Genomic DNA, 24616 nt, shown 5'->3' with positions numbered 1-24616 from the left:
CAAATTTAAGATAACCACAAGGGAAGATTGGGAAAAAATTCTTCACACAGACGATAGTCACAATATAGAATTTTTGTGTTGAAGTAGAGCTTATTAAGAGATTGAAATGTTCAATTGAAAAAGAGGAATGTTAAAGTGTATGGGGAGAAAACTAAAGTGTAAGTTTTGACAAGGTAGCGCAAGTTGTTTTACGGGCATAATGAGCTGAGTTTTACTGCAAGCTTCGTGAACTTGATGCCACGACTATATGGCAGATCATAGTCTCTACTGAGTGCCTGCCGGTGCAATTTTCCACTTCTAATTGGCTGCCTTTGCATTCACTGTCCTATTTAACATGGCAGGTGGGATCTAGGTGCTGCGAGCCCAACCTGAGGACCTGCAGCTCTGGAACCTCTGCATTCTCACCCAAGAGAGGTGGGCACTGCAGAGGCCGGTTGAGGGCTTCAAGAGTCCCACAAACATAGAGGTTCGCTCCGCATTCTGATTGAACCAGCAGCTACAGAGCGAGGACTGCTCTGATGTCAATAAAATGCCAGCACAAAATACTAATTGGAATCACCATAATTGCTTACCCATGTCCATGGAGCAAGCGGGTGAAATAATTCCCCACCCAATCCTGCAATCCTGGAAATGTTCTTCCATGGCAGGAAATTGTAGGGAGTAATTGCGATGCAGCTCCCACCTCTTTGTTTGGACCCCTGTCGTCAAACTCTTCTCCAAGGTGCGAAAAATACTGCCCAAGGATCAAGTAGCCTGTTACTGGCATGTGTGGTGGTGTGTTACAGTACTTTTCACTTTACATGCATGTTTTAGTCTGGAGCTATGGATTGTGATGATGGAGACTCTAACTTTCTTTGCTGACTGACGAGAAATTTCTCCTCCTTGCCACTTGCATCTTTCAAAAGGGTTTGCAGGTTGATGCTAAACTTATTTGGCGATGTTGTGAGCACACTTCACAATGTGAATATCAGGCCCTGGGGTTACCCTCAAACCCATAGCATCTGGCTCAGAGACGTTAGCTACTACGCCAGAAGATTTGTTTTTGTACCGTGACCTTATCTGAACATAGTCCGAGGATAGGCGATAGAATGCAGAGTTAGGGTTAGGGAGGTTTTTTGACCTCTCTTTCACTCAAAAAAACATTAAAATATTTGCGATTGGTAGATAATAGGTTAGGAACTTAATGCACTCATATCTGCTGCCAGTGCCCATCGAGTCCTCCTGATTCCTTCCAGTTTTTACAAAACAGTGATTGAATTTCAAAAGTAACTCATTAGGTTTAAAGCACTTTGCTATATTCTGTGGTCATGACGGATGCATCAGAAATTCAAGTCTTTAATTTTATTGCCTTTCTTGCGTTTAGTGAGGTTTTATTTTTAAAACACAAGTGCCACGTTTCAAAAAATTGTGATCATTGTGTATGAGTCAGGATATGGAAATCGGTTTAATTTTCTGCCTTAGTCTCGTTGACAGCAAACAGTGTTTAGCTTGCTGATTTAATTGCTGCAATGATGCGGTTTCACAGCAAAGCCAGTACTGTTTTACATCACTGTTTTAAATCCGGTATAATGTACCCTCTGGGGAAGGAGAGCACTCAAGCACTTCTACTTTGGTGTTTCTCTTTTATTCCAGATTATATGGTAACAATAACTGCTGTAGCCAAGGATACCTCCAAATGCATATGATGCCTTTTCTCGGTTTCACCTCTGTTTCCAAAAGACAACGGCCCTGGAATTCTAATAAGATTAAAATAGCACATGAATGTGGCATATAAACGGGCAATGATGGGGTGATTTTTTTTCCCATTTATTCATTATCCCACAGAAACCTTGCAGCATCTTGTCGCTGAATCTCCACGATTCTGTATTTTATTGCTCAGACTGTGCGAAGCGTTCTGTGACACAGAGAGAAGGAAAGAGAGATGATAACACTTGTACAGCATCTTGCATAAGAGTCAGTTGCAAGAAGCGGTATACTATGCTGTTTTTTATACCTTTTTTCTCTCTGTTCTAGAATCAATTTATAGGCGTGGGGCTAGAAGATGGCGGAAGCTTTACCGTGTGAATGGACATCTCTTTCAGGCCAAACGATTTAACAGGGTGAGTAAGTTGCTTTTTTTCATTACTGGTATTTTTTTTTGTGCCTTTACTAGACATTCATAACTATAATAATTAGTCTCCCAATGACATAATCCATGTAAAAATATCCAGAACATTTATCTGATTTTGAAGCAAGAGTGGGGGAGAGAGATTAAGTGGTGCTTTCTACTTTATTTACCACAGGGACCATCAATATAGTAGACTTTGCATTTCACTTGGGGCTCCAGCATGCTGTTATTTGTGTCAATTGACTTTATATTGCAAGCAAGCAACACCCACTACAGTTATCTATAATTTGCAGTTCATTACTATTTATTTCTTGAAACCAGCAGCTCATTAAAAAAAATGTATTGCTAATTGCCTTTAAATGCTGGCACTAGGAATTTTAAGAGTTTGTTATTTAGGCTTTCTTGATAGTGTACTTACACAATATTGGCAATTTTCTCCTCACCAGCTATTTTGTTGCTTATTGAGTTAAAAGGGTCATGTATAATTTTAAAACTTTTAGAATACAGCAAGCAAGTTCATTTATACGTAACGTTAATGCAGGAAAATTTTCCACAATACTTTGCAGGAATACGATCAGATAATCATGGGCAGCATGGGAGCACAGTGGTTAGCATTGTTGCTTCACAGCGCCAGGGTCCCAGGCTCAATTCCTGGCTTGGGTCACTATCTGTGTGGAGTCTGAACAGTCTGCCCGTGTGTGCGTGGGTTTCCTTTGGGTGCTCCGGTTTCCTCCCAAAAGTCCCGAAAGATATGCTATTAGGTGAATTGGACATTGTGAATTCTCCCTCAATATATCGAACAGGCACCGGAATGTTGTGACTAGGGGCTTAGTAACTTCATTGCAGTATTAATGTAAGCCTACTTGTGACAGTAAAGATTATCATAAAAGAGGGTAACTGATGATGATAGGAAAGATAATTAAAAGCTAGATAAGAGGTATTCTGTAACAAAAGTCTGAAGATGAGAGAGTTGGAGGTTTCAAGAGGTAACTCCAGAATCCATGGGCGAGAATATCAGACGAGCAATTACAGGTGACTTGGAGAGTCCGTGGTTGAGTCTGGGAAGTTTATTTTCCTGGGGCAGCAACTCACCAAGGCTCCTTCAGTAGCATCTCTATTACCTTGAAAGACAAGGTAGTAGATGCAGAGGAGCACCACCATCTGCAAGTTCCCCTCAAACAGGGCCGGCTCAAGGTACCGGCAACTCGGGCAGTCGCCCGGGGCGCCATGTGCTAGGGGGCGCCATCAAGGAGTGCGGGTCCCGCGCATGCGCAGTTGGGCCGGTGCCAACCAGCGCATGCGCGGTGGCCGCCCTCCCTCAGGCCGCCCCGCACAAACATGGCGGATGGATCCAGGCTCGCCGGTGGTCACTCCCCCCCCCCCCCCCCCCCCCCCAAGGGCGCGAAGTTCAGCTTGCCCGGGGCGCCAGCAACCCTAGGGCCGGCGCTGCCCTCAAAACCACACATCATCCGGAGTTGAACCAATATCGCCTTTTCTTTGCTGTCGCTGGGTCAAAATCCAGGCATTCCCTAAGAGCAGTATGAGTGTGCCTTCGACCATCAGCACCCTCACAAGGAAACTAGGGATGCTTGATAAATGGCTTATCCAGTGACACCCACACCCTGTGAAACAGATTTTTTTAAAGGGTTGGAAATGGGTGTGAGGAGCACGGGAAAGTGATCAATCTTTGAACCGAGTTTGATTTGCTCATCGGGCATGTGTAATATACATAATTTTCTTGGCTCAATAGCGCCATTCACTGAGCTGATGAAATACTTTGCTTCAGCTTCCAACATGATCTTCTGTTTTTAATATTTGAAAAAATACATATATGAATGCATAAATGTGTGTGCGCATGTGTGTTACATAATTTTAGCTTTTGCATTCTGGTTTTTGGACACTATATTAATTTTGTTACAGCCATGCAGGAAGGGGTGATCTGGCTCCCCTCTACTGAACCTCCCCAGTTGGTCACAAGAAAGATCCAAGTTTATTTTTCGCGAGGATATGCCTTTTTAAAATCAGAATGTATTTAACTATTTAACCTGTGAGCAATAAGGAGTCAACCAAAGAAGGTTTTCTGGAGTCAAAGCAAGTGCAAATTTATAAGCCACTAAAACCGAGAAAAATAACAACGTAACGCCAAGCATTCATCCCTCATGCAGTCATTGGAAGCATGCACACACCACACACATGTATCAGAAATAAAGAGAGTTAAAGTTCAATAAAAGAAGATAAAATAATATACGGTTAAGTGTTCTTTGATTGTCCTTGAGGCGTTGTTTTTAACCGTCACTGTTAATATAGGAAATGTGACAGCTGATGTGCACACAGAAAAGTCCCACTAACAGCAGTGTGACAATGACCAGATCATCGGTTTGTTTTTGTGATGCTGATGAAGGGATAAATACTAGCCCAGGAACTGAGGATAACATAAGAACTCGGAGCAGAAGTCAGCTATTCAGTTCCTCGAGCCTGCTCCGCCATTCAATACGATCATGGCTGATTTTCTTTTGACCTCACTTCCTTTCCTGCCCATTCTCCATAACCCTTCAACCCATTACTAATTAAAAATCTTTCTATCTCCTCAAATTTACTCAGTGTCCTGGCATTCACTGCACTCTGGGGTAGTGAATTCTACAGAAAATTCCCCAGCTCTTCAACATTGTGCTTTGGGACATTTTGCATCCACCTGAGTAGATAAACGGGGACTCGATTTAACATCTCATCTGAAAGATAACCCTGCAGTGTTCCCTCAGTGCTCCAGTACTAGAGTGTCAGCCTTCATTTTTGCACTCAAACTCTGAAGTGGAATAAGATAGATGGGCAGTTTCCCTCCTCAAACTAAACATTATTGGGTGAATGAAGATTAAGAAGAAAATGGGATAAAGAGGGGAATGGAAATGAACCATTTGTGTTCACATTTCCCGTGTAGCCCAAGCCACAATTTTAGCTAGTAACTATTAGCAGCACCTTTTCCCACCAACCAAGCCACCCACCATCTCCCACCCGTAAGGGAAAAAAGGGATAAAGAAGCAAAGACATTGGAGGAGAAAATGGAAGAGGAGAGAAGAAATAGCAACATAAGGATAATAAGGCAGGCACACTTAGGTAGGAACATGGGAAAAGGCTGTTTTAGTACAGAAAACCAGCTGAAGGAACCAGAACCAGAGACTATCTTTACATAATTTTGTAAGCATTTACTTAGAGATACACATTACAAATTGGCACCTCCTAATCTAAGAGCATATATATAGTGCCCTTTAACATAATGAAATATCCTAAAGCCCTCCACAGGAACATAATAAAACAAAGTATAACTCAAAACCACATAAAAAGATATGACGTGAATTGGCCAAATGCTTGATCAAAGAGGCAGGTTTTAAGTAGTGTCTTTACTGTAGCGAGGCAGAGATTTATTTTGAGGGTATTCCAGAGGTTTGAGCAACTTAAATTATGAGCTATAATGGTAGAGCAGTTATAATTGACAATGCATAAGCCAGGAGCATAGATATCTTGGAGGGTTATGGTGTTGGAAGAAATTACAGAGATAGAGAGAGGAGAGGTCATGAAAGGATTTTGAAACCAGGATAAGAATTTTAAATTTAAAGCGTTGCTTCATCAGGAACCAATGAAGGCCAATTTCGACCTGTGCAGGTGCACCAACAAATCCCTCTTTTTTTTTAAATTTAGAGTAGCCAATTCATTTTTTCCAATTAAGGGGCAATTTAACGTGGCCAATCCACCTAACCTGCACATCTTTGGGTTGTGGGGGTGAAACCCACGTAAACACGGGGAGAATGTGCAAACTCCACATGGACAGTGACCCAGAGCCGGGATCGAACCTGGGACCTCGGCGCCGTGACATAAATCCCTAGTTAATGATGCTCATCGCCTACCTACAGTTAAACAATCATGAGATTCAGATGTAATAAAACTGCTCTGCTCAAGCTAAGTGAGAGTATGGGTGTAGTAAGAGTTTTGCTCTTTGTATGGAGTAAAGTTACCAAATACCACTTAACTCTCAATTTCAGAAGAGTGTAAATTTGTAATTCTTTTCGAGCCAGCTTTGTGGTCTCGTGGGCGAGACTGTTAAGTTTGTCCCGGCAGCTTTGTGCTGTGGGCTAATTTCAACTTGAACAACAGGATAAAACCTGAATGCTGAAAATTGATTTAAATAGAAAATTCTGGAATGATACAGTCCAGTCAAATCAGCATTCTGAAAAGAACGAGAGATTAATACAGTGTCCGTTTGAACTGTTGACTGTTTTATTCTGAAATTGAACCATGCTGCAGATATTAACTTTTTCTTTGATGTGTTGATTTATCTTCTGTACATTTAAATATTTTCAATAATGTCTGTCAGTAACTAACTGTTGAAAATCCCCTTGCTTATTATCTTTATGCAAGGCAGAGAGATACAGTTTAACCCATCAGTCTGCACTGTTAAAAGATCAAAGGATGGTGTTTAATTTTCCATTCTATCACAACCATAGAATTTACAGTGTAGGAGGAGGCCATTTGGCCGATCGAGTCTGCACCGGCCCTCAGGAAAGAGCACCCCACTTAAGCCCACACCTCCACCCTATTCCTGTAACCTAGCAAACCCACCCAACTTTTTTGACACTAAGGGAAATTTATCATCGCCAATCCACCTAACCTGCACATCCTTGGACTGTGGGAGGAAACCGGAGCATCCGGAGGAAACCCACGGACACACATGGAGAACGTGCCCAGACAGTGACCCAAGCCGGGAATCGAACCTGGAACACTGGAGCTGTGAAACAACTCTCCTTTTTTTTAAAAATAATTTTTATTGAAGAGATTTTTTTACATGAAAATATTTACCCCCCCTAACCATAGACTATTACAAAATATTCCCTCTTAACAAATATCCCCCCCCTCCCGACCCCCGCGCGCGCTGTCCCTCCCCCCTCCCCCCCCCAAAAACAAACAAAGCAACAATTAACATCAAACATGAACTGCGAACAAATTTGTCCGCATTACAACCTTAAATAGCCCACCACACCCGTTGTTGCCCCCCCCCCCCCCCCCCCCCCCCCGGGTTGCTGCTGCTGCGACCTCTGCACCCTATCTTTGAGCCAAAAAGTCGAGGAAAGGCTGCCACCGCCTGAAGAACCCTTGTACCGACCCTCTCAGGGCGAATTTGACCCTTTCCAACTGGATAAAGCTTGCCATGTCCATTAATCCAAGTTTCCACGCTTGGAGGCCTCGCGTCCTTCCACTGTATCAGTATCCTTCTTCGCGCAACTAGGGACGCAAAGGCCAGTACTTCCGGCCTCTCTCGCCTCCTGTACCCCCGGCTCCACCCCACCCCAAAATCGCTAGTCCCCATCCTGGTTTGACCCTGGATCCCACCACCCTCGACGCCGTCCTTGCCACCCCCTTCCAGAACTCCTCCAGTGCCGGACATGCCCAAAACATATGGACATGGTTCGCTGGACTTCCCGAACACCTGACACATCTGTCCTCACCTCCAAAGAACCGACTCATCCTTGTCCCCGTCATATGGGCTCTATGTAGCACCTTAAATTGAATGAGGCTAAGCCTCGCACACGAGGAGGAAGAATTAACCCTCTCCAGGGCATCAGCCCATGTCCCATCCTCTATCTGCTCTCCCAGCTCCCCCTCCCACTTGGCTTTCAGCTCCTCTACTGATGCCTCCTCAGCCTCCTGCATTACTTTGTATATGTCCGATATCCTCCCCCCTCCGACCCAGACCCCCGAGAGCACCCTATCGCTCGCCCCCCTACTGGGGAGCAAGGGGAACCCTTCCACCTGGCGTCTAGCAAATGCCTTCACCTGCAGATGTCGAAACACGTTTCCCGGGGGGAGCCCGAATTTCTCCTCCAGCTCTCTCAGGCTCGCAAACCTCCCATCTACAAACAGATCCTTCAGCTGCCTGATGCCCACCCTGTACCAGCTCTGGAATCCCCCGTCCATATTCCCCGGGATGAATCTATGGTTCCCTCTTAACGGTGCCTCCATCAGACCTCCCACTTCCCCCCTGTGTCGCCTCCACTGCCCCCAGATCTTGAGGGTGGCCGCCACCACCGGGCTCGTGGTATACCTCGTGGGAGGGAGCGGCCATGGCGCCGTTACTAGGGCCCCCAGGCTTATGTTGCCACAGGACGCCCTCTCCATTCGTTTCCAAGCTGCCCCCTCCCCTTCCATCATCCACTTGCGCACCATCGATACATTAGCCGCCCAGTAATACCCCGAAAGGTTGGGTAATGCCAGCCCTCCACTCTCCCTACTCCGCTCCAAGAAGACCCTCCTCACCCTTGGGGTGCCGTGCGCCCACACGTAGCTCATGATGCTGCTCGTCACCTTTTGAAGAAGGCCCTAGGGAGGAAGATGGGCAAGCACTGGAATAAGAACAGAAACCTTGGGAGGACCGTCATTTTAACGGACTGCACTCTGCCCGCCAGCGACAGCGGCACCATGTCCCACCTTTTAAATTCCTCCTCCATCTGTTCCACCAGCCTAGTGAAGTTCAACTTGTGGAGAGTCCCCCAGTTCCTTGCCACCTGCACCCCTAAATATCTAAAACTCTTTCCTGCTCTCTTCAACGGGAGTCTCCCGATTCCCTCTTCCTGGTCCCCTGGGTGTATCACAAATACCTCACTCTTACCCAAGTTTAGCTTGTACCCCGAAAAGTCCCCGAATTCTGCTAGCAGTTCCATCACCTCCGGCATTCCCCCTTCTGGGTCTGCCACGTATAGCAGCAGGTCGTCCGCGTATAGCGATACCCGGTGCTCCTCCCCGCCCCTTGTCAGCCCTCTCCACCCCCCTGAGCCCCTCAGTGCCATCGCCAACGGTTCAATTGCCAGTGCGAAGAGCAGGGGGGACAAGGGGCACCCCTGTCTGGTCCCCCGGTGGAGCCCAAAATACTCCGATCTCCTTCCATTCGTCACTACACTTGCCGTCGGGGCCGAATAGAGCAGCTTCACCCATTTAATAAATCCCTCCCCAAATCCAAACCGTTCCAGCGTCTCCCACAGGTACTTCCACTCCACCCTATCAAATGCTTTCTCCGCGTCCAATGCCACCACTATCTCCGCCTCCCCCTCCACTGCCGGCATCATGATGACGTTTAGCAGTCTCCGCACGTTCGTATTGAGCTGCCGCCCTTTCACAAAACCCGTCTGGTCCTCGTGTATCACGTCTGGCACACAATCCTCTATCCTGGTAGCCAGGATCTTTGCCAGCAGCTTGGCGTCCACATTCAGGAGCGAGATAGGCCTATATGACCCACACTGCACGGGGTCCTTGTCCCGCTTCAAGATCAGAGAGATCAGTGCCTGCGACATTGTCGGGGGCAGAGCCCCCCCCTCCCATGCCTCGTTGAAGGCTCGCACCAGCACAGGGCCCACCAGATCCGCATATTTTTTGTAAAATTCCACCGGGAACCCGTCTGGCCCCGGCGCCTTCCCCGACTGCATATGCCCAATCCCCTTGACTAGCTCCTCTAACCCTATCTGCGCCCCCAGCCCCTCTACCAGCTCCTCTTGGACCTTGGGGAACCTCAGTTTGTTCAAGAAGCCCTCCATCCCCCCTCCCCTTGTCGGCGGCTCTGACCGATACAGCTCCTTATAGAAGTCTCTGAAAACCCCATTTACTTCTGGCCCCTTCTGCACTATGTTCCCACCCCTCTCCCTCACTCCCCCAATTTCTCTAGCCGCATCCCGCTTGCGGAGCTGATGCGCCAACATCCTGCTCGCCTTCTCCCCATACTCATAAATCGCGCCCTGCGCCCTTCTCCACTGTGTCTCCGCCTTTCTGGTGGTCAACAGGTCAAAGTTAGCCTGCAAACTACGCCGTTCCCCCAGCAGCCCCTCCTCTGGTGCCTCCGCATATTTACTATCCACGTCCAGAAGCTCCCCCACCAGCCTCTCCCTCTCCTGTCTCTCCCTCCTTTCCCTATGTGCCCGTATGGAGATCAGCTCCCCCCGGATCACCGCCTTCAGGGCCTCCCATACCATCCCCACCTGCACCTCCCCCGTGTCATTAATGTCCAGATATCTTTCAATGCTCTTCCGGACCCTCTTATACACCTCCTCATCCGCCAGCAACCCCACATCCAGGCGCCACAGCGGACGCTGGTCTCGCACCTCCCCCATTTCCAAATCTACCCAGTGTGGCGCGTGGTCTGAGACCGCTATGGCCGAGTACTCCACTTCCCGTACTTTCGGGATCAGTCCCCTGCTCAATACAAAAAAGTCAATTCTAGAATAGACTCTGTGGACATGGGAGAAAAAGGAATACTCCCTCGCCCTCGGCCTCCCAAACCTCCAGGGGTCCACCCCTCCCATCTGCTCCATAAACCCCTTTAACACTTCTGCCGCTGCCGGCCTCCTACTCGTCCTTGAACTCGATCTGTCCAACACGGGGTCCAGCACTGTGTTGAAGTCCCCCCCCATGATCAGGCCCCCTGCCTCCAGGTCCGGAATGAGGCCCAGTAGGCGCCTCATGAAGCCAGCGTCATCCCAGTTCGGGGCATACGCGTTAACCATCACCACTTTCTCCCCTGCAGCCTGCCCTTCACCATGACATATCTACCCTCTTTATCCTCCGCCGCCACGAACGACACCCTCTTCCCTACCAGGATCGCCACCCCTCGGTTCTTTACGTCCAGTCCTGAGTGGAACACCTGTCCCACCCACCCCCTTCTCAGGCGGACCTGGTCCGCCACCTTCAAATGGGTCTCTTGTAGCATTGCTACATCCGCCTTCAGCCCCTTCAAATGCGAGATTACTCTCGTTCTCTTGACCGGCCCATTCAGCCCCCTCACATTCCAAGTGATCAGCCGGGTTGAAGGGCAGCCCGCCCCTTTCCCCTGCCGACTAGCCATATCCTGTCCCCTGCTCGCCCCGAGTCAGCCCTCCCTTTCTGACCCGCTCCCCATGGCGATGGCGCCCCCCCCCCCCCCCCCCCCCCCCCCCCCCACCCCTCCAGTCCTCAACTTCTCCTCCCTGGCCTTTTCAGCAGCAACCCGGTGGCCCCCCCCTTCCCCCCTCCCCCTCCCCCCCCCTTCCCCCCTCCCCCCTCCCCCCCCCCCACCCCCCTCCCCCCCCAGGCTAGGACCCTTCCTAGCCGCGATGCACCCTCCATAGTACTTCCGTAAGTCAGCTGGTTTACGCTGACCCGGCTGCCCCTGCCACACTCCGGCTCCTCCCGGCATGGGGGACGTCCCCCCCCTTACCACCCCTCCTTGACCCCGCTCCAGCGCGGGAAAGGGAGCCATTGCTGACCACGCCCCTTACTCCCACCCCCCTCCCTCCTCTGCCCCGTGCGCGGGAAACCAGAGGAAAGCCCGCGCTTTCGCCCTGCCCCTCCCCGCCCCTCCATCTTCAGTTCCACCCCCGTCCCCGATCTCACACCGATAAATACAAAACAACCAAAAACCCCACAAGAAACACATACCCCCGGCACTCCCCCCCCCCCCCCCCCACCCCGCCCTCCCAACATAACATTATAAATAACAGGAAAAAGAGAAAAAAAAACTGGTATAGAGAACAAAAAAGGTCCAAAAATACGGCCAAGTGAAAATCCAACCAAAAGAAAGCCACGTGACCAGCTTAAAGTACCAGAGCGGCAACGACCGCCAAGTATCCCCTGGTTCTAGTTCGAGTCCAGCTTTTCTTCCTGGACAAAGGCCCACGCCTCCTCCGGGGACTCGAAATAGTGGTGCTGGTCCTTGTAGGTCACCCACAAGCGCGCTGGCTGCAGCATCCCAAATCTGATTCTCTTGGCATGCAGCGCCGCCTTCGTCCGGTTGAACCGGGCCCGCCGCTTTGCCACCTCCGCACTCCAGTCCTGAAAGATCCTCACCGTCGAGTTCTCCCATTTGCTGCTCCTCTCTCTCTTGGCCCACCTCAGCACCCTCTCCCGGTCACTGAATCGCTGGAACCGAACCAGCACCGCCCTCGGGGGTTCGTTTGCTCTTGGCTTCCTGGCCATTACTCTGTAGGCCTCCTCCAATTCCAGGGGCGAAGGGACGGCCCCTGCCCCCATCAGTGAGCCCAGCATTTCTGCCACATACCCCTGGAGGTCCGACCCCTCCAGCCCTTCTGCCAGGCCCAGGATCCTCAGGTCTTTCCGCCTCATGCGGGTAACCATCTCCTCCAATCGGTTTTGCCATCTCAGGTGGAGTGCCTCGTGCACCTCCACCTTTCCCACGAGGACCGTGGCCTCCTCCTCCCTCACAGTCATCTCCTGCTGCAGCTCCCGAATTGACGCCTCTTGGGTCGCCTGTGCCCCCATCAGCCTGGTGGTCGTCGCGTTCATCGACTCCAGCAGCTCCACTTTCAGCTCCGTGAAGAAGCGCAGGAGAGCGGCCTGCTGCTCCTCCGCCCATTTCCTCCAGTCCTCGGGTGCGCCGCCGGCAGCCATTTTGGATTTCTTCCCCCGCTTTTTTCGGGGAGCTGCTGCCGCTTTTTTTCCTGCCCCACTTCGGGTGACGACCATAAATTTTTCGGGGTTCACCTCTGGGAACCTTCCCCCACCGGGAATTGCCGTTCCAGCGCCGTTAGGGGCCCTCCAATCGGCCCGAAAACACCTTCCTAACAGGAGCAGCCAAACGTGCGACTTAGCTGGTCATAGCCGCAACCGGAAGTCTCGTGAAACAACTCTCCTAACCACTGTGTTACCGTGCTGCCCATATATTGATATATTGAATGTTGTTTTGTTAAAAATTCACTTCATTGTTTCAATTACTGAATGTTTGAGCTCGTCAGTTGTGAATGCAAGGCCTCTGCACTTAGTGTTTCTTGTAGGTTCCTCTGAGTTACATGGTTGACCATGGACATATCCACCCAGAACTTAGTCCAAACGGCGGTGGGGTTCCAATACATCACATTCCTGCCTCAGTAAATGCCCTTCTTGGTTCCTTGCTTGCCACCAGCGAGAGTACAAGATGTTCCCTCTCCAAAGCTGTTGCAAGACCTGAGTATTTCCAGAATTTTCAGGGAAATGGAATGTTGGCCTTTATTTCAAAGGGAATGGGATATAAAAATAGGGATGCCTTGCTAAAACTATAGAAGGCACTAGTTAGACCACACCTAGAACACTGAACAGTTTTGGTCCCCGATCTAAGGAAATATATACTGTCATTGGAGGCAGTCCAGGGAAGGTTCACTAGTTTGATACCTGGTATGGAGGGATTTTCTTATGAGGAGCGGTTGAGTAGTTTGGGCCTGTACTCATCGACATTCAAAAGAATGAGATATGACCTTGCGACATATAGGATCCTCAGGGGGCTTGACAGGGTTGATGCTGAGAGGTTGTTTCCTCTTGTGGGAAAGTCTCGGACCCTGAGGCATGATCTCGGAGTAAGGGCTCCCCCATTTAAGACAGATGAGGAAACACTTATTTTCCGAGGGTACTGAATCAGTGGAATTCTTCATCGCAGAGAGCTGTACAGGCTGGGTCATTAAGTATGTTCAAGGCTGAGATGGACAGATTTTTAATCAGTAAGAAAATCATGTGTTACGAGGATAAGGTGGGTAAGTGTTGAGAATTATCATAACAGATCAGCCATGCTCTAATTGAATGGCAGAGTAGAATTAATGGGCCAAATGGCTTCTTCTGCTCCTACGTCTTATGGTCTTATTCAGACTTCCAGCATCTGTGCAATATTGTATTTGCTTGTGTATATATTGGGGATTGGGTGAAAAAAAGTTACATTGATTACACACTTTATTTGGTGTTCTATAAACATACTGTATCCAACCTGAGTGGATGTGGAGGAGCGAGAGACTTAAGATTGCAAAATGTTGAATTCTGAAAACATATGATTATGTCACCTTTTTTTTGGTTGGCAGAAAAAAATCAATGGTTCTCACATACAGCAGTAAGACATGGTTCTAATAGAGAACATCAGACTAAAAGAATGGGGGGCAAATGCGCGAAAGGTCTCTTTCCCATTTGGTTTCTCTTTTCTTAAGGTTAATTTTAAAAGAAAATGAAGGAGATAGCTGAGGAAATTAAACTACTTGAGGCGAAGACTCCTTTTGACAGCGACCATAGAGGGGGAGGGTATGGGAAGAATGTCTGGTGGTCTGGTGGCTTAATTGTAAATTGGGTAACAGTGGAGTAAATGAAAACCTATGAACACACACATTAAGAGCAGGAGTAGGCCATTTGGCCACTTGAGACTGCTCTGCCATTTGAAAAGATCATGGCTGATTTGATTGTAACCTCAACCCCACAATCCTGCTATCCCCCCAGTAACCTTTCACCCTTTGTTAATCAGGAATCTATCTAGCTCTGCTTCAAAACTATTCAAAGACCCGACTTCCATTGCTTTCTGAGAAAGAGAGTTCCCGAGACTTACGACCCTCTTGAGAGGGCCTCTTTTAAATGAGCAACTCCTTATTTTTAAACAGTGACCCCTAGTTCTAGATTCTTTGACGAGAGGAAACATATTCTCCACATGCACCCTGTCAGTACCCTTCAGGACCTTAAAGGTTTCAATCAAGTTGCCTCCTCTCCAACCTTTCCTCAGAAAACAACCCGCCCATTCCTGTTATTAGTCTAGTACACCTTCTCTGAATTGCTTCCAATCATTTACATATTTTCTTAAATAAGGAAACAATATTGTACACAATACTCCAGATGTGGTTTCACTTATGCCTTGTAAAACTAAAGCATACCCAACCTACTTTTGTAATTAATTCACGTTAAGTTCATGGATTCTTCAAAGAGTAAGAAGTAGAAAATTGTTAATTACTATGATATTTAAAGGTTAGGGGAGATCAGTTGGACAGCGAGCCACTGAGGGTCTTATGCACCTCAGAGTCCTAGCCGAAAAGCAGCCTTCAGTAATCAATGGTTCTTTTCATTACTGCATTTCCTACCTGCACACCATTTCCACTCAAAGGCAAAAAAGACAGAGAATTATAAGAAGATAGAAAGGGGTTGAAAGAGGTGCCAAGGAGAGAGACAACAACGCCAAGAGAGACAGAAGCAAAAAATGAAAAACAGATCATCAATAACACAGATATAAGGGTCGGGGTAACCATGTTCTCTGACAGTGTGTGAAGTATCATGGCAGATCATCTACTGTGGAATTGCTCTCCATGTAGGTTTGTAACAGTTTAGAATATGTTTTAAAGTTATAACATATTTAGTTGATTTGAATGAGTTAGGTTCCAACTAGTTTATCTAACCATGGGAATAGTGTTAAAACATGCATTTCTAATACTAGAGTAAACAGGTTGGTGCGAGCTTACCTATCATAAATTATCAAACTCTTTATAAGTCATCAGTGGTAACATAACCCCAACTGCTAATGTTGTTCTGTAATCAATTCGTAAATTCATATTCATAGGTCTTTTCATTTTTTCTCTCTGCCATTTGGACTTCCATGCCGCTTTGCTGTTTCCCTCACTCAATATGGAGCAGCTGGTTTTGCAGCAGCTTGTTGTTTTCTGGGGTTGCACTAATGAAATTACAGGATTGCTGTGTGAGGAATGAACTCCTTACATTGCTATACTGTGATGTATGTAGAAATTGATATATATTATACTTCATATGAAGTATAATATGTATCTGGTTGAAAAGACATGCAGGCAGTATGCCTGCTAAAGCTGTAATTAAAGTGTTGTAAAAGGTGAGGTAATCATTCATTCCAACCACTTACTTGGTTACAAATAATGGGCTAATGGAACATTATTTATATTTTGGATGGTTCCCTGGAAAGTAGATAATTTGAGGGATTATATTTAGTCCTTACTAAGCAGGTCATGGAACTTATTGGGATACCAATGATGTCATTAATGGGTGAAGCCAGGTCTATGGAGTTTTGCAGTCTGTTATAAGTTTTTAAGTTGAACAGCAGTTTGACATAGGATTTGAGTCTGACAAATCAGAAATTACTGGATCTGCTCTTGAAAGGATCTCTCTCCAAAAGTCTCTACACAGCTAAGCAAGGAATCTGTTTTGTTAACCTTATTTATAAGTGGCATGTGACTGTATTGGGTCGCTTAGTTGGAATTATTGGCAGGTGTAGGTAGTAAGTTCAATTGCTTTTATTTTATTTACGAACTGTTTTGACTGATAATTGTAAAGTTATGTCTTTGATATTGATGTGGTTAATTCTGTGTTTAAATTAAAGTTTGTTTTAACATAAAAGGTCAGTGCCATCACTCCTGGGGTGAAGTATCCTTTCCTTACAGTTTTACAAATTAAAAAATATTGTTTGCCGTTTTTGCCCGTTATCCTAACAAATGTTGGGGTCTGGTCCAGTGTCTTAATAGTACCATGTTGTTAGTTTATTATATCCCCAACTAGCTCACATTCTGTGTTCATTTTCCTTATATGATCAAATTCAGGTTGGTCTAAACTTTCAGAATAATTTTCTAAAACATTTTGGTCAAATTAGCTTCTATTAAAGTCGTACAAGGAGCACATGGCTTTAATGCAGCAAAATCTTCAGCTCTAGAAAAGTTGGATATGGGCATAAGTCAATGATTCTACCATGTATTGAATTCAATAGTGGACAGTTACTGGAGAGTGCACAGCAGAGGCAATTTGCTTCTCAATGTAAAAAAAATCAAAGCTGCAAGGGGCTAGTGCTCATAACTTATGAAGGCTAATAAAGGGTGCACAAGGGCAGCACGGTGGCCTAGTGGTTAGCACAACCGCCTCACGGCGCTGAGGTCCCAGGTTCGATCCCGGCTCTGGGTCACTGTCTGTGTGGAGTTTGCACATTCTCCCCGTGTCTGCGTGGGTTTCGCCCCCACAACCCAAAAATGTGCAGAGTAGGTGGATTGGCCATGCTAAATTGCCCCTTAATTGGAAAAAATAATTGGGTAATCTAAATTTATAAAATAAAAAAAAAAATAAAGGGTGCACAGTCAGGAGACTAGACCTGAGTGAGACGTAGACCAAGTGATCGGTGAATTAGCTTCACATGGGAATTTGGTGCATGGGGGAAAGAGGTGCTTTAACTAAGGTTTATTGCTAACAGTAAAGTGTATTAAGTGTTGCATTTATCAGTAAAAGTAACTTTGAGTAGTTGTAATGTTTATTCAGTTAAGCCCAAGAAAAAGTGAGTTAATATAAGTAAACCAAAGTTATCGTAAATGAAGTAAAAGCCTGGCAAGACTGCTCGGTCCCCTGAAATGCGTGTCATGTACTTTGTAGGAAGTTGTGGACCTTACTGGTGACCTCGTTGACCATATGCAGGACGTGTCACCGGCTGCAGAAACTTGAGCTTTGTGTTTTGGAGCTCAAGGGTAGCTGGAGTCGCGGTGGTGCATTGCAAGGCTGAGGGCTTTGTGGATAGTGTATTCAGAGAGTTGGTCACACCACTGGTAGCAGTATGGAGCCAGAAAGGGAATGGGTCACCAACAAACAATCCACAATAGCCAGGCAGGTAGTGCAGGAGTCCATTGATGTCCCACTCACTCATCGGTTTTTATTTTTGAATACTGGTTAAGGCGTTGATTCCTTGGAGTGCAGTCAGAGCCCAATTTCCTGGCATCACGAGTGGCTCAGCCTTGGAGGAAGGGAAGAAGAAGAGGGAAAGAGCAGTAGTAATAGGGGATTCATTAGTTAGAAGAACAGGCATGCATTTCTGTGGCCGTAGATGTGACTCCAGGTTGGCATGTTACCTCTCTGGTGCCAGAGTAAAAGATGTCATGGAGCGACTGCAGAATATTCTTCTGGGGGCGGGTGAACAGCCTCGCAACTTTATGGAGGATGCTAATGTTGTTCCGGTGGTCCCCTCATTTGATTCCCAGGATTCGGTGCAAGCACGGCTGATGAAAACCCTCTAAAATATCTTAAGGTGACATTAGACAGTCCAAGTTACGCTACAGTGGAGGAAAGTCATCAACACAACGTCCTTATAAACCCTTGTTGACTTCCAAAGTTTGGAATTTCATAGATCGAATTTCATAGAATTTACAGTGCAGGAGGAGGCCATTCGGCCCATTGAGTCTGCACCGGCTCCTGGAAAGAGCACCCTACCCAAGGTTAACACCTCCACCCTATCCCCATAACCCAGCAGGGCCGGCTCAAGGTACCGGCAACTCGGGCAGTCGCCCGGGGCGCCATGTGCTAGGGGGCGCCATCAAGGTGTGCGGGTCCCGCGCATGCGCAGTTGGGCCGGTGCCAACCAGCGCATGCGCGGTGGCCGCCCTCCCTCAGGCCGCCCCGCACAAACATGGCGGATGGATCCAGGCTCGCCGGTGGTCACTCCGCCCCCCCCCCCCCCCCGGCCCCGTCCCCGTCCCCCGAAGGGCGCCGAAGTTCAGCTTGCCCGGGGCGCCAGCAACCCTAGGGCCGGCGCTGTAACCCAGTAACCCCACCCAACACTAAGGGAAATTTTGGACACTAAGGGCAATTTATCATGTCCAATCCACCTAACTTGCGCATCTTTGGACTGTGGGAGGAAACCGGAGCACCCGGAGGAAACCCACGCACACACGGGGAGAATGTGCAGACTCCGCACAGACAGTGACCCAAGCCGGAATCGAACCTGGGACCCTGGAGCTGTGAAGCGATTGTGCTAGCCACAAATTACTGCGGATTCTCGAATCTGAAACAAAAAAACAGAAAATGCTGGACAATCACTGCAGGTCTGACAGCATCTGTGAAGAGAGAAGGGAGTTAACGTTTCGAGTCCGGATGACACTTTGTCAAAGCTCATCCATGGATGACTCTTTATCAAAGCTCATCCAGACTCAAAAATTTAGCTCCCTTCTCTCTCTGCAGATGCTGTCAGATCTCCAAAGTTTTGATGGTAGATAGGCAATGGGTAGTTTTTAAAGAAAAGGTACAAGGTCAACAAAGTTCCTATGAAAACACCCAAAGGGAAAAGTAAATCAAACATGATTAACAGGAGAAGTTAAACAATGCATAAGATCAAAGGAAGTGGCTCAGAAGCATGCCAGAAGAAGTGATAAGCCATTGGGAGCAATTTAGAATTGAGCAAAGAAGGCCAATAAATGATTAAGGGAAAAGAGAACATGAATGCAAACAAGTGAGGAAAATAAAGGCAGACTGTAAAAGCGCCTTTAAATATGTGAAAAGGAAAAGATTAATTAGAACAAATGTCAACCCACTACAGGTGGAGACAAGATAATAACCTTCATTGTCACAAGTAGGCTCACATTAACACTGCAATGAAGTTACTGTGAAAGCCCCTAGTCCTCACATTCCGGCACCTGTTCGGTTACACAGAGAATTCAGAATGTCCAAATTACCTAACAGCACGTCTTTCGGGACATATAGAGAATGTATAGTGGAGGACAGGAAAATGGTGACAAAACTAAACCGTTACTTTGCATTTGTCTTCATGGAAAAGATTACAGAAAATCTCCCAGAAATACTAGGCGACCAAGGAACTAAAAGAAATTAATATTAGTAAAGAGTTAGTACTTGGAAAGTTAACTGCAGGACCTCTGGTTGCGGCTATGCGGAGCTAAGCCGCACGTTCGGCAGCTCCCGCTACTTAAGGACTTTTGGGCCTATTTGAGGGCCCCAAACGGCGCTGTCTCGACGAATCCCGGTGGGGGAAGGTGTCTAGAGGAGCATTCCCCATAATTTATGGTGCTCACCCGGAGTGGGGCAAAGGAAAAAGCTGCAGCAGCTCCCCAAGAAAAGCTGGGGAAGAAGGACAAAATGGCGGTCGGCAGAACACCTGAGGACTGGTGGAAGTGGGCGCAGGAGCAGCAAGCTTCTCTTCTGCGCTGTTTTGCAGAGCTGAAGGCTGAGTTGCTGGACTCCCTGAATGCGACTACCAACAGGCTGCTTGAGACCCAGGCGGCCCAGGAGGTGTCCATTCGGGAGTTGCAGCAGCAGGCCGCTGAGCGGGAGGAGGAGGCCGTGGTCCTCGTGGGGAAAGTGGAATTGCACGAGACACTTCACAAAAAGTGGCAAGACCGCTTGGAGGAGCTGGACGTTCGCACGAGGTGAAAGAATTTGAGGATCCTGGGCCTGGCGGAGGGGCTGGAGGGGTTGGATCTCCCGTCGTATGTGACCACGATGTTGAACTCGTTGATGGGAGCAGGGTCCTTCCATTTGCCCCTGGAGCTTGAGGGAGCTCACAGAGTGCTGGCCAGGAGGCCCAAGGCAAATGAACCCCGACGGGCGGTGCTGGTGCGGTTCCATCGATTCAGCGACCGGGAGTGTGTGCTGCGCTGGGCCAAGAAAGAGAGGAGCAGCAAGTGGGAGAATTCGGTAGTGCGAATCTACCAGGACTGGAGTGCGGAGGTGGCTAAGCGGCGGGCCGGGTTCAACCGGACGAAGGCGGTGCTGCATGCCAAGCAGGTCAGATTTGGAATGTTGCAGCCTGCGCGTCTGTGGGTGACATATAAGGACCGGCACCACTACTTTGAGACCCCGGAGGAGGCGTGGGCCTTTGTACAGGCGGAGAAGCTGGACTCGAACTAGGGTCTGGGGACACACTATGGCCGTGGCTGTTTTCGCTGTTGCTGTTCTGCAATTTTGACACGTGTTTTTTATGCTGGTTTTCTTTTTGCTCTGTTTCCGGGTGGGTCTGTCTGTTGGGTATGGTTGTGGGTTATGTGGGGAATGTCGGGGGTTTGTGTTTTATATGTTCTCTTCTGTACGGGGCTGGGGGTTGGGGTGAAACTGGATTTTGGGGAGCTGCGTCAGTAGGGTGGGGTGTGGCAGTATGAAAGCGCGGGCTTTCCTCTGGTTTCCCGTGCTGCAGGGCGGGGGGGGCGGAGCTGCCGGTGGGGGCATGGCCTCTACTGGTTTTCTTTCCCGTGCTGAAGCGGTGCCAAGGAGGTGTGGCAAGAGGGGGATGACCCCATGCCGGGAGGGGATGGGTTTTGGCGGGAACTGCCGGGGTCAGCAGAAGTCAGCTGACTCACAGAAGTACCATGGAGGGTGCGTCGCGGCTAGGAGGGGTCCTAGCCTGGGGGGGGGGGGGGGGGGGGGGGGGGAGGATACCGGGTTGCTGCTGGAATGGCCAGGAAGGAGCTGGTGTGGGCCGGGGGAGGGGGGGTAGAGGAGGAGAGGCGTTATCGCCATGGGGAACGGGTCAGGCGGGGCGCGCTGGCCTGGGGCGAGCAATCGATAAGCTATGGCTAGCCGGCGGGGGAGGGGGGCGGGTTGCCCTCTGATCCGGCTGATTACCTGGAACGTGAGGGGGCTGAATGGGCCGGTTAAGAGAACTAGGGTATTTTCTCATCTGAAGGGGCTGAATGCGGACGTGGCTACGCTCCAGGAGACCCACTTGAAGGTGGCGGACCAGGTTCGTCTGAGGAAGGGGTGGGTGGGGCAGGTTTTTCACTCAGGATTGGACGCGAAGAACCGGGGGGTGGCGATTCTGGTGGGAAAGAGGGTGGCGTTCGAGGCGGCTGAGGTGGTGTCGGACAAGGAGGGCAGATATATTATGGTGAAGGGTAGGCTGCAGGTAGAGAAGGTGGTGCTGGTTAATGTATATGCCCCGAATTGGGATGATGCTGGCTTCATGAGGCGCTTGTTGGGCCGCATTCTGGACCTGGAGGCAGGGGGCCTGATCATGGGGGGAGACTTTGACACAGTGCTGGATCCCCCATTGGACCGGTCCAGTTCAAGGACGGGTAGGAGACCGGCGGCGGCCAAGGTCTGAGGGGGTTTATGGACCAGATGGGAGGGGTGGATCCCTGGAGGTTTGGGAGGCCGAGAGCGCGGGAGTATTCCTTTTTCTCTCACGTCCATAGGGTTTATTCCCGAATAGATTTTTTTCGTCCTGAGCAGGGGATTGATCCCGAAGGTGCAGGATGCCGAGTATTCGGCCATAGCAATTTCAGACCATGCTTCGCACTGGGTTGATCTGGAGATGGGGGAGGCGCGGGACCAGCGCCCGCTCTGGCGCCTGGATGTGGGGATGCTGGCTGATGGGGAGGTGTGTAGGAGGGCCCGGGGAAGTATTGAGGGGTATCTTGATACCAACGACATGGGGGAGGTCCGGGTGGGGATGGTCTGGGAGGCTCTGAAAGCAGTGATCCGGGGGGAGCTGACCTCCATCCGGGCCCATAGGGAAAGGAGGGAGAGGGAGAGACTGGTGGGGGAGCTCCTGGATGTGGACAGGCGATACACGGAGGCACCGGAGGAGGGGTTGCTGGGGGAACGGCGTAGTTTGCAGGCCAAATTTGACTTGTTGACCACCAGAAAGGCGGAGACACAGTGGAGGAGGGCGCGGTATATGAGTATGGGGAGAAGGCGAGCAGGATGTTGGTGCATCAGCTCCGTAGGCGGGATGCGGCTAGGGAAATTGTTGGAGTGATGGATAAGGGTGGGAATGTAGTGCAGCAGGGGGCAGAAGTAAATGGGGTCTTTAGGGACTTCTACGAGGAACTGTACCGGTCGGAACCTCCGAGGGGGAGAGGGGGGACGGAGAGCTTCATGAACAGGCTATGTTTCCCAAAGGTTCAAGAGGAGCTGGTAGAGGGGCTGGGGGCGCAAATAGAGTTGGAGGAGCTAGTCAGGGGGATTGGACAAATGCAGTCAGGTAAGGCGCCGGGGCCGGATGGGTTCCCGGTGGAATTTTATAAAAAGTATGCGGATCTGGTGGGCCCCCTGTTGGTGCGAGCCTTCAATGAGGCATGGGAGGGGGGGGCTTTGCCCCTGACGATGTCGCGGGCACTGATCTCTCTGATCCTGAAGCGGGATAAGGACCCCTTGCAGTGTGGATCATACAGGCCTATCTCGCTCCTCAATGTTGACGCTAAGTTGCTGGCGAAGGTCCTGACCATCAGGATAGAGGACTGTGTGCCAGGGGTGATACACGAGGATCAGACAGGATTTGTCAAGGGACGGCAGCTCAACACGAATGTGCGGAGATTGCTAAATGTTATTATGATGCCGGCAGTAGAGGGGGAGGTGGAGATAGTGGTGGTGCTGGATGCAGAGAAAGCGTTTGATAGAGTTGAGTGGGGGTACCTGTGGGAGGTGCTGGAGCGGTTTGGATTCGGGGAGGGATTCATCAAATGGGTGAGGCTGCTCTACGCGGCTCCGATGGCGAGTGTAGTTACCAATGGAAGGACATCGGAGTACTTTATGCTCTACCGTGGGACCAGGTAGGGGTGCCCCCTGTCCCCTTGCTCTTTGCATTGGCGATTGAACCTTTGGCTATGGCGTTGAGGGAGTCAGGGAGATGGAGGGGTCTGGTGCGAGGTGGGGAGGAACATCGGGTATCGCTGTATGCGGACGACCTGCTGTTGTATGTGGCGGACCCAGAATGGGGAATGCCGGGCGTGATGGAGCTGTTAGCGGAATTTGGGGGCTTCTCGGGCTATAAGTTAAATTTAGGCAAGAGCGAGGTATTTGTAGTACACCCGGGTGATCAGGAGGAGGGAATTGGGAGGCTCCCGTTTAAGAGGGCAGTGAAGAGTTTCAGATACCTGGGGGTGCAGGTGGCCAGGAGTTGGGGGACTCTCCATAAGCTTAATTTTACCAGGCTGGTGGAGCAGATGGAGGAGGAATTTAAAAGGTGGGACATGGTGCCGCTATCGTTGGCGGGTAGAGTGCAGTCCGTCAAAATGACGGTTCTCCCGAGGTTCTTGTTCCTCTTTCAGTGTTTGCCCATCTTTATCCCTAGGGCCTTTTTTAGAAGGGTTACGAGCAGCATCATGAGCTTTGTTTGGGCGCATGGGACCCCGAGGGTGAAGAGGGTCTTCTTGGAGCTGGGTAGAGATGGGGGGGGGGGGGGAGGGGCTGGCGTTACCCAATCTCTCGGGGTATTATTGGGCGGCCAATGTGTCGGTGCGCAAGTGGGTGATGGAGGGGGCAGCATGGAAACGGATGGAGAGGGCGTCCTGTGGAGATACAAGCCTGGGGGCCCTGGTAACGGCGCCGTGGCCGCTCCCTCCCACGAGGTATACCACGAGTCCGGTGGTGGCGGCTACCCTCAAGATTTGGGGGCAGTGGCGGCGACACAGGGGAGAAGTGGGGGGCTCGATGGAGGCTCCGTTAAGGGGGAACCATCGGTTCGTCCCGGGGAACATTGATGGGGGATTTCAGGGTTGGCACAGAGCGGGCATCAGACAGCTGAGGGACCTGTTTATTGATGGTAGGTTTGCGAGCCTGGGGGAGTTGGAGGAGAAATTTGGGCTCCCCCCGGGGAACATGTTCAGGTATCTGCAGGTAAAGGCGGTTGCTAGATGGTAGGTGGAGGGATTCCCTTCGCTTCCCACGAGGGGGGTGAGTGACAGGGTGCTTTCGGGGGTCTGGGTCGGAGAGGGGAAGATATCTGATATCTACAAGGTTATGCAGGAGGTGGAGGAGGCGTCAGTGGAGGAGCTGAAAGCTAAGTGGGAGGGGGAACTGGGGGAACGGATCAAAGACGGGACATGGGCTGATGCCCTGGAGAGGGTTAATTCTTCCTCCTCATGTGCGCGGCTTAGCCTCATCCAATTCAAGGTGCTGCCCCGGGCCCACATGTCCGGGTCTAGGATGAGTAGGTTCTTTGGGGGCGAAGACAGTTGTGTCAGGTGTTCGGGGAGTCCAGCGAACCATGCCGAC

At 49.5% G+C, this 24616-nt stretch overlaps 1 protein-coding gene across 8 annotated transcripts in view; it reads left to right on the top strand.

The window, feature by feature from the left end:
- prkcz (protein kinase C, zeta) overlaps positions 1-24616 on the top strand; it is a 643052-nt gene that overhangs the window by 280933 nt on the left and 337503 nt on the right. For all 8 annotated transcript variants that reach the window (XM_038773788.1, XM_038773787.1, XM_038773793.1 and 5 more), the window contains one exon: positions 2014-2099. In XM_038773788.1, coding sequence (XP_038629716.1) covers positions 2014-2099 — 86 coding nt within the window. The remainder of the gene's footprint in view (positions 1-2013; positions 2100-24616) is intronic.

This window comes from Scyliorhinus canicula, chromosome 16, assembly GCF_902713615.1.
Source record: "Scyliorhinus canicula chromosome 16, sScyCan1.1, whole genome shotgun sequence".
NCBI lineage: Eukaryota > Metazoa > Chordata > Chondrichthyes > Carcharhiniformes > Scyliorhinidae > Scyliorhinus > Scyliorhinus canicula.
The sequence above is the reverse complement of the archived record's forward strand: the minus strand, read 5'-3'. Positions and strand labels throughout refer to the sequence as shown.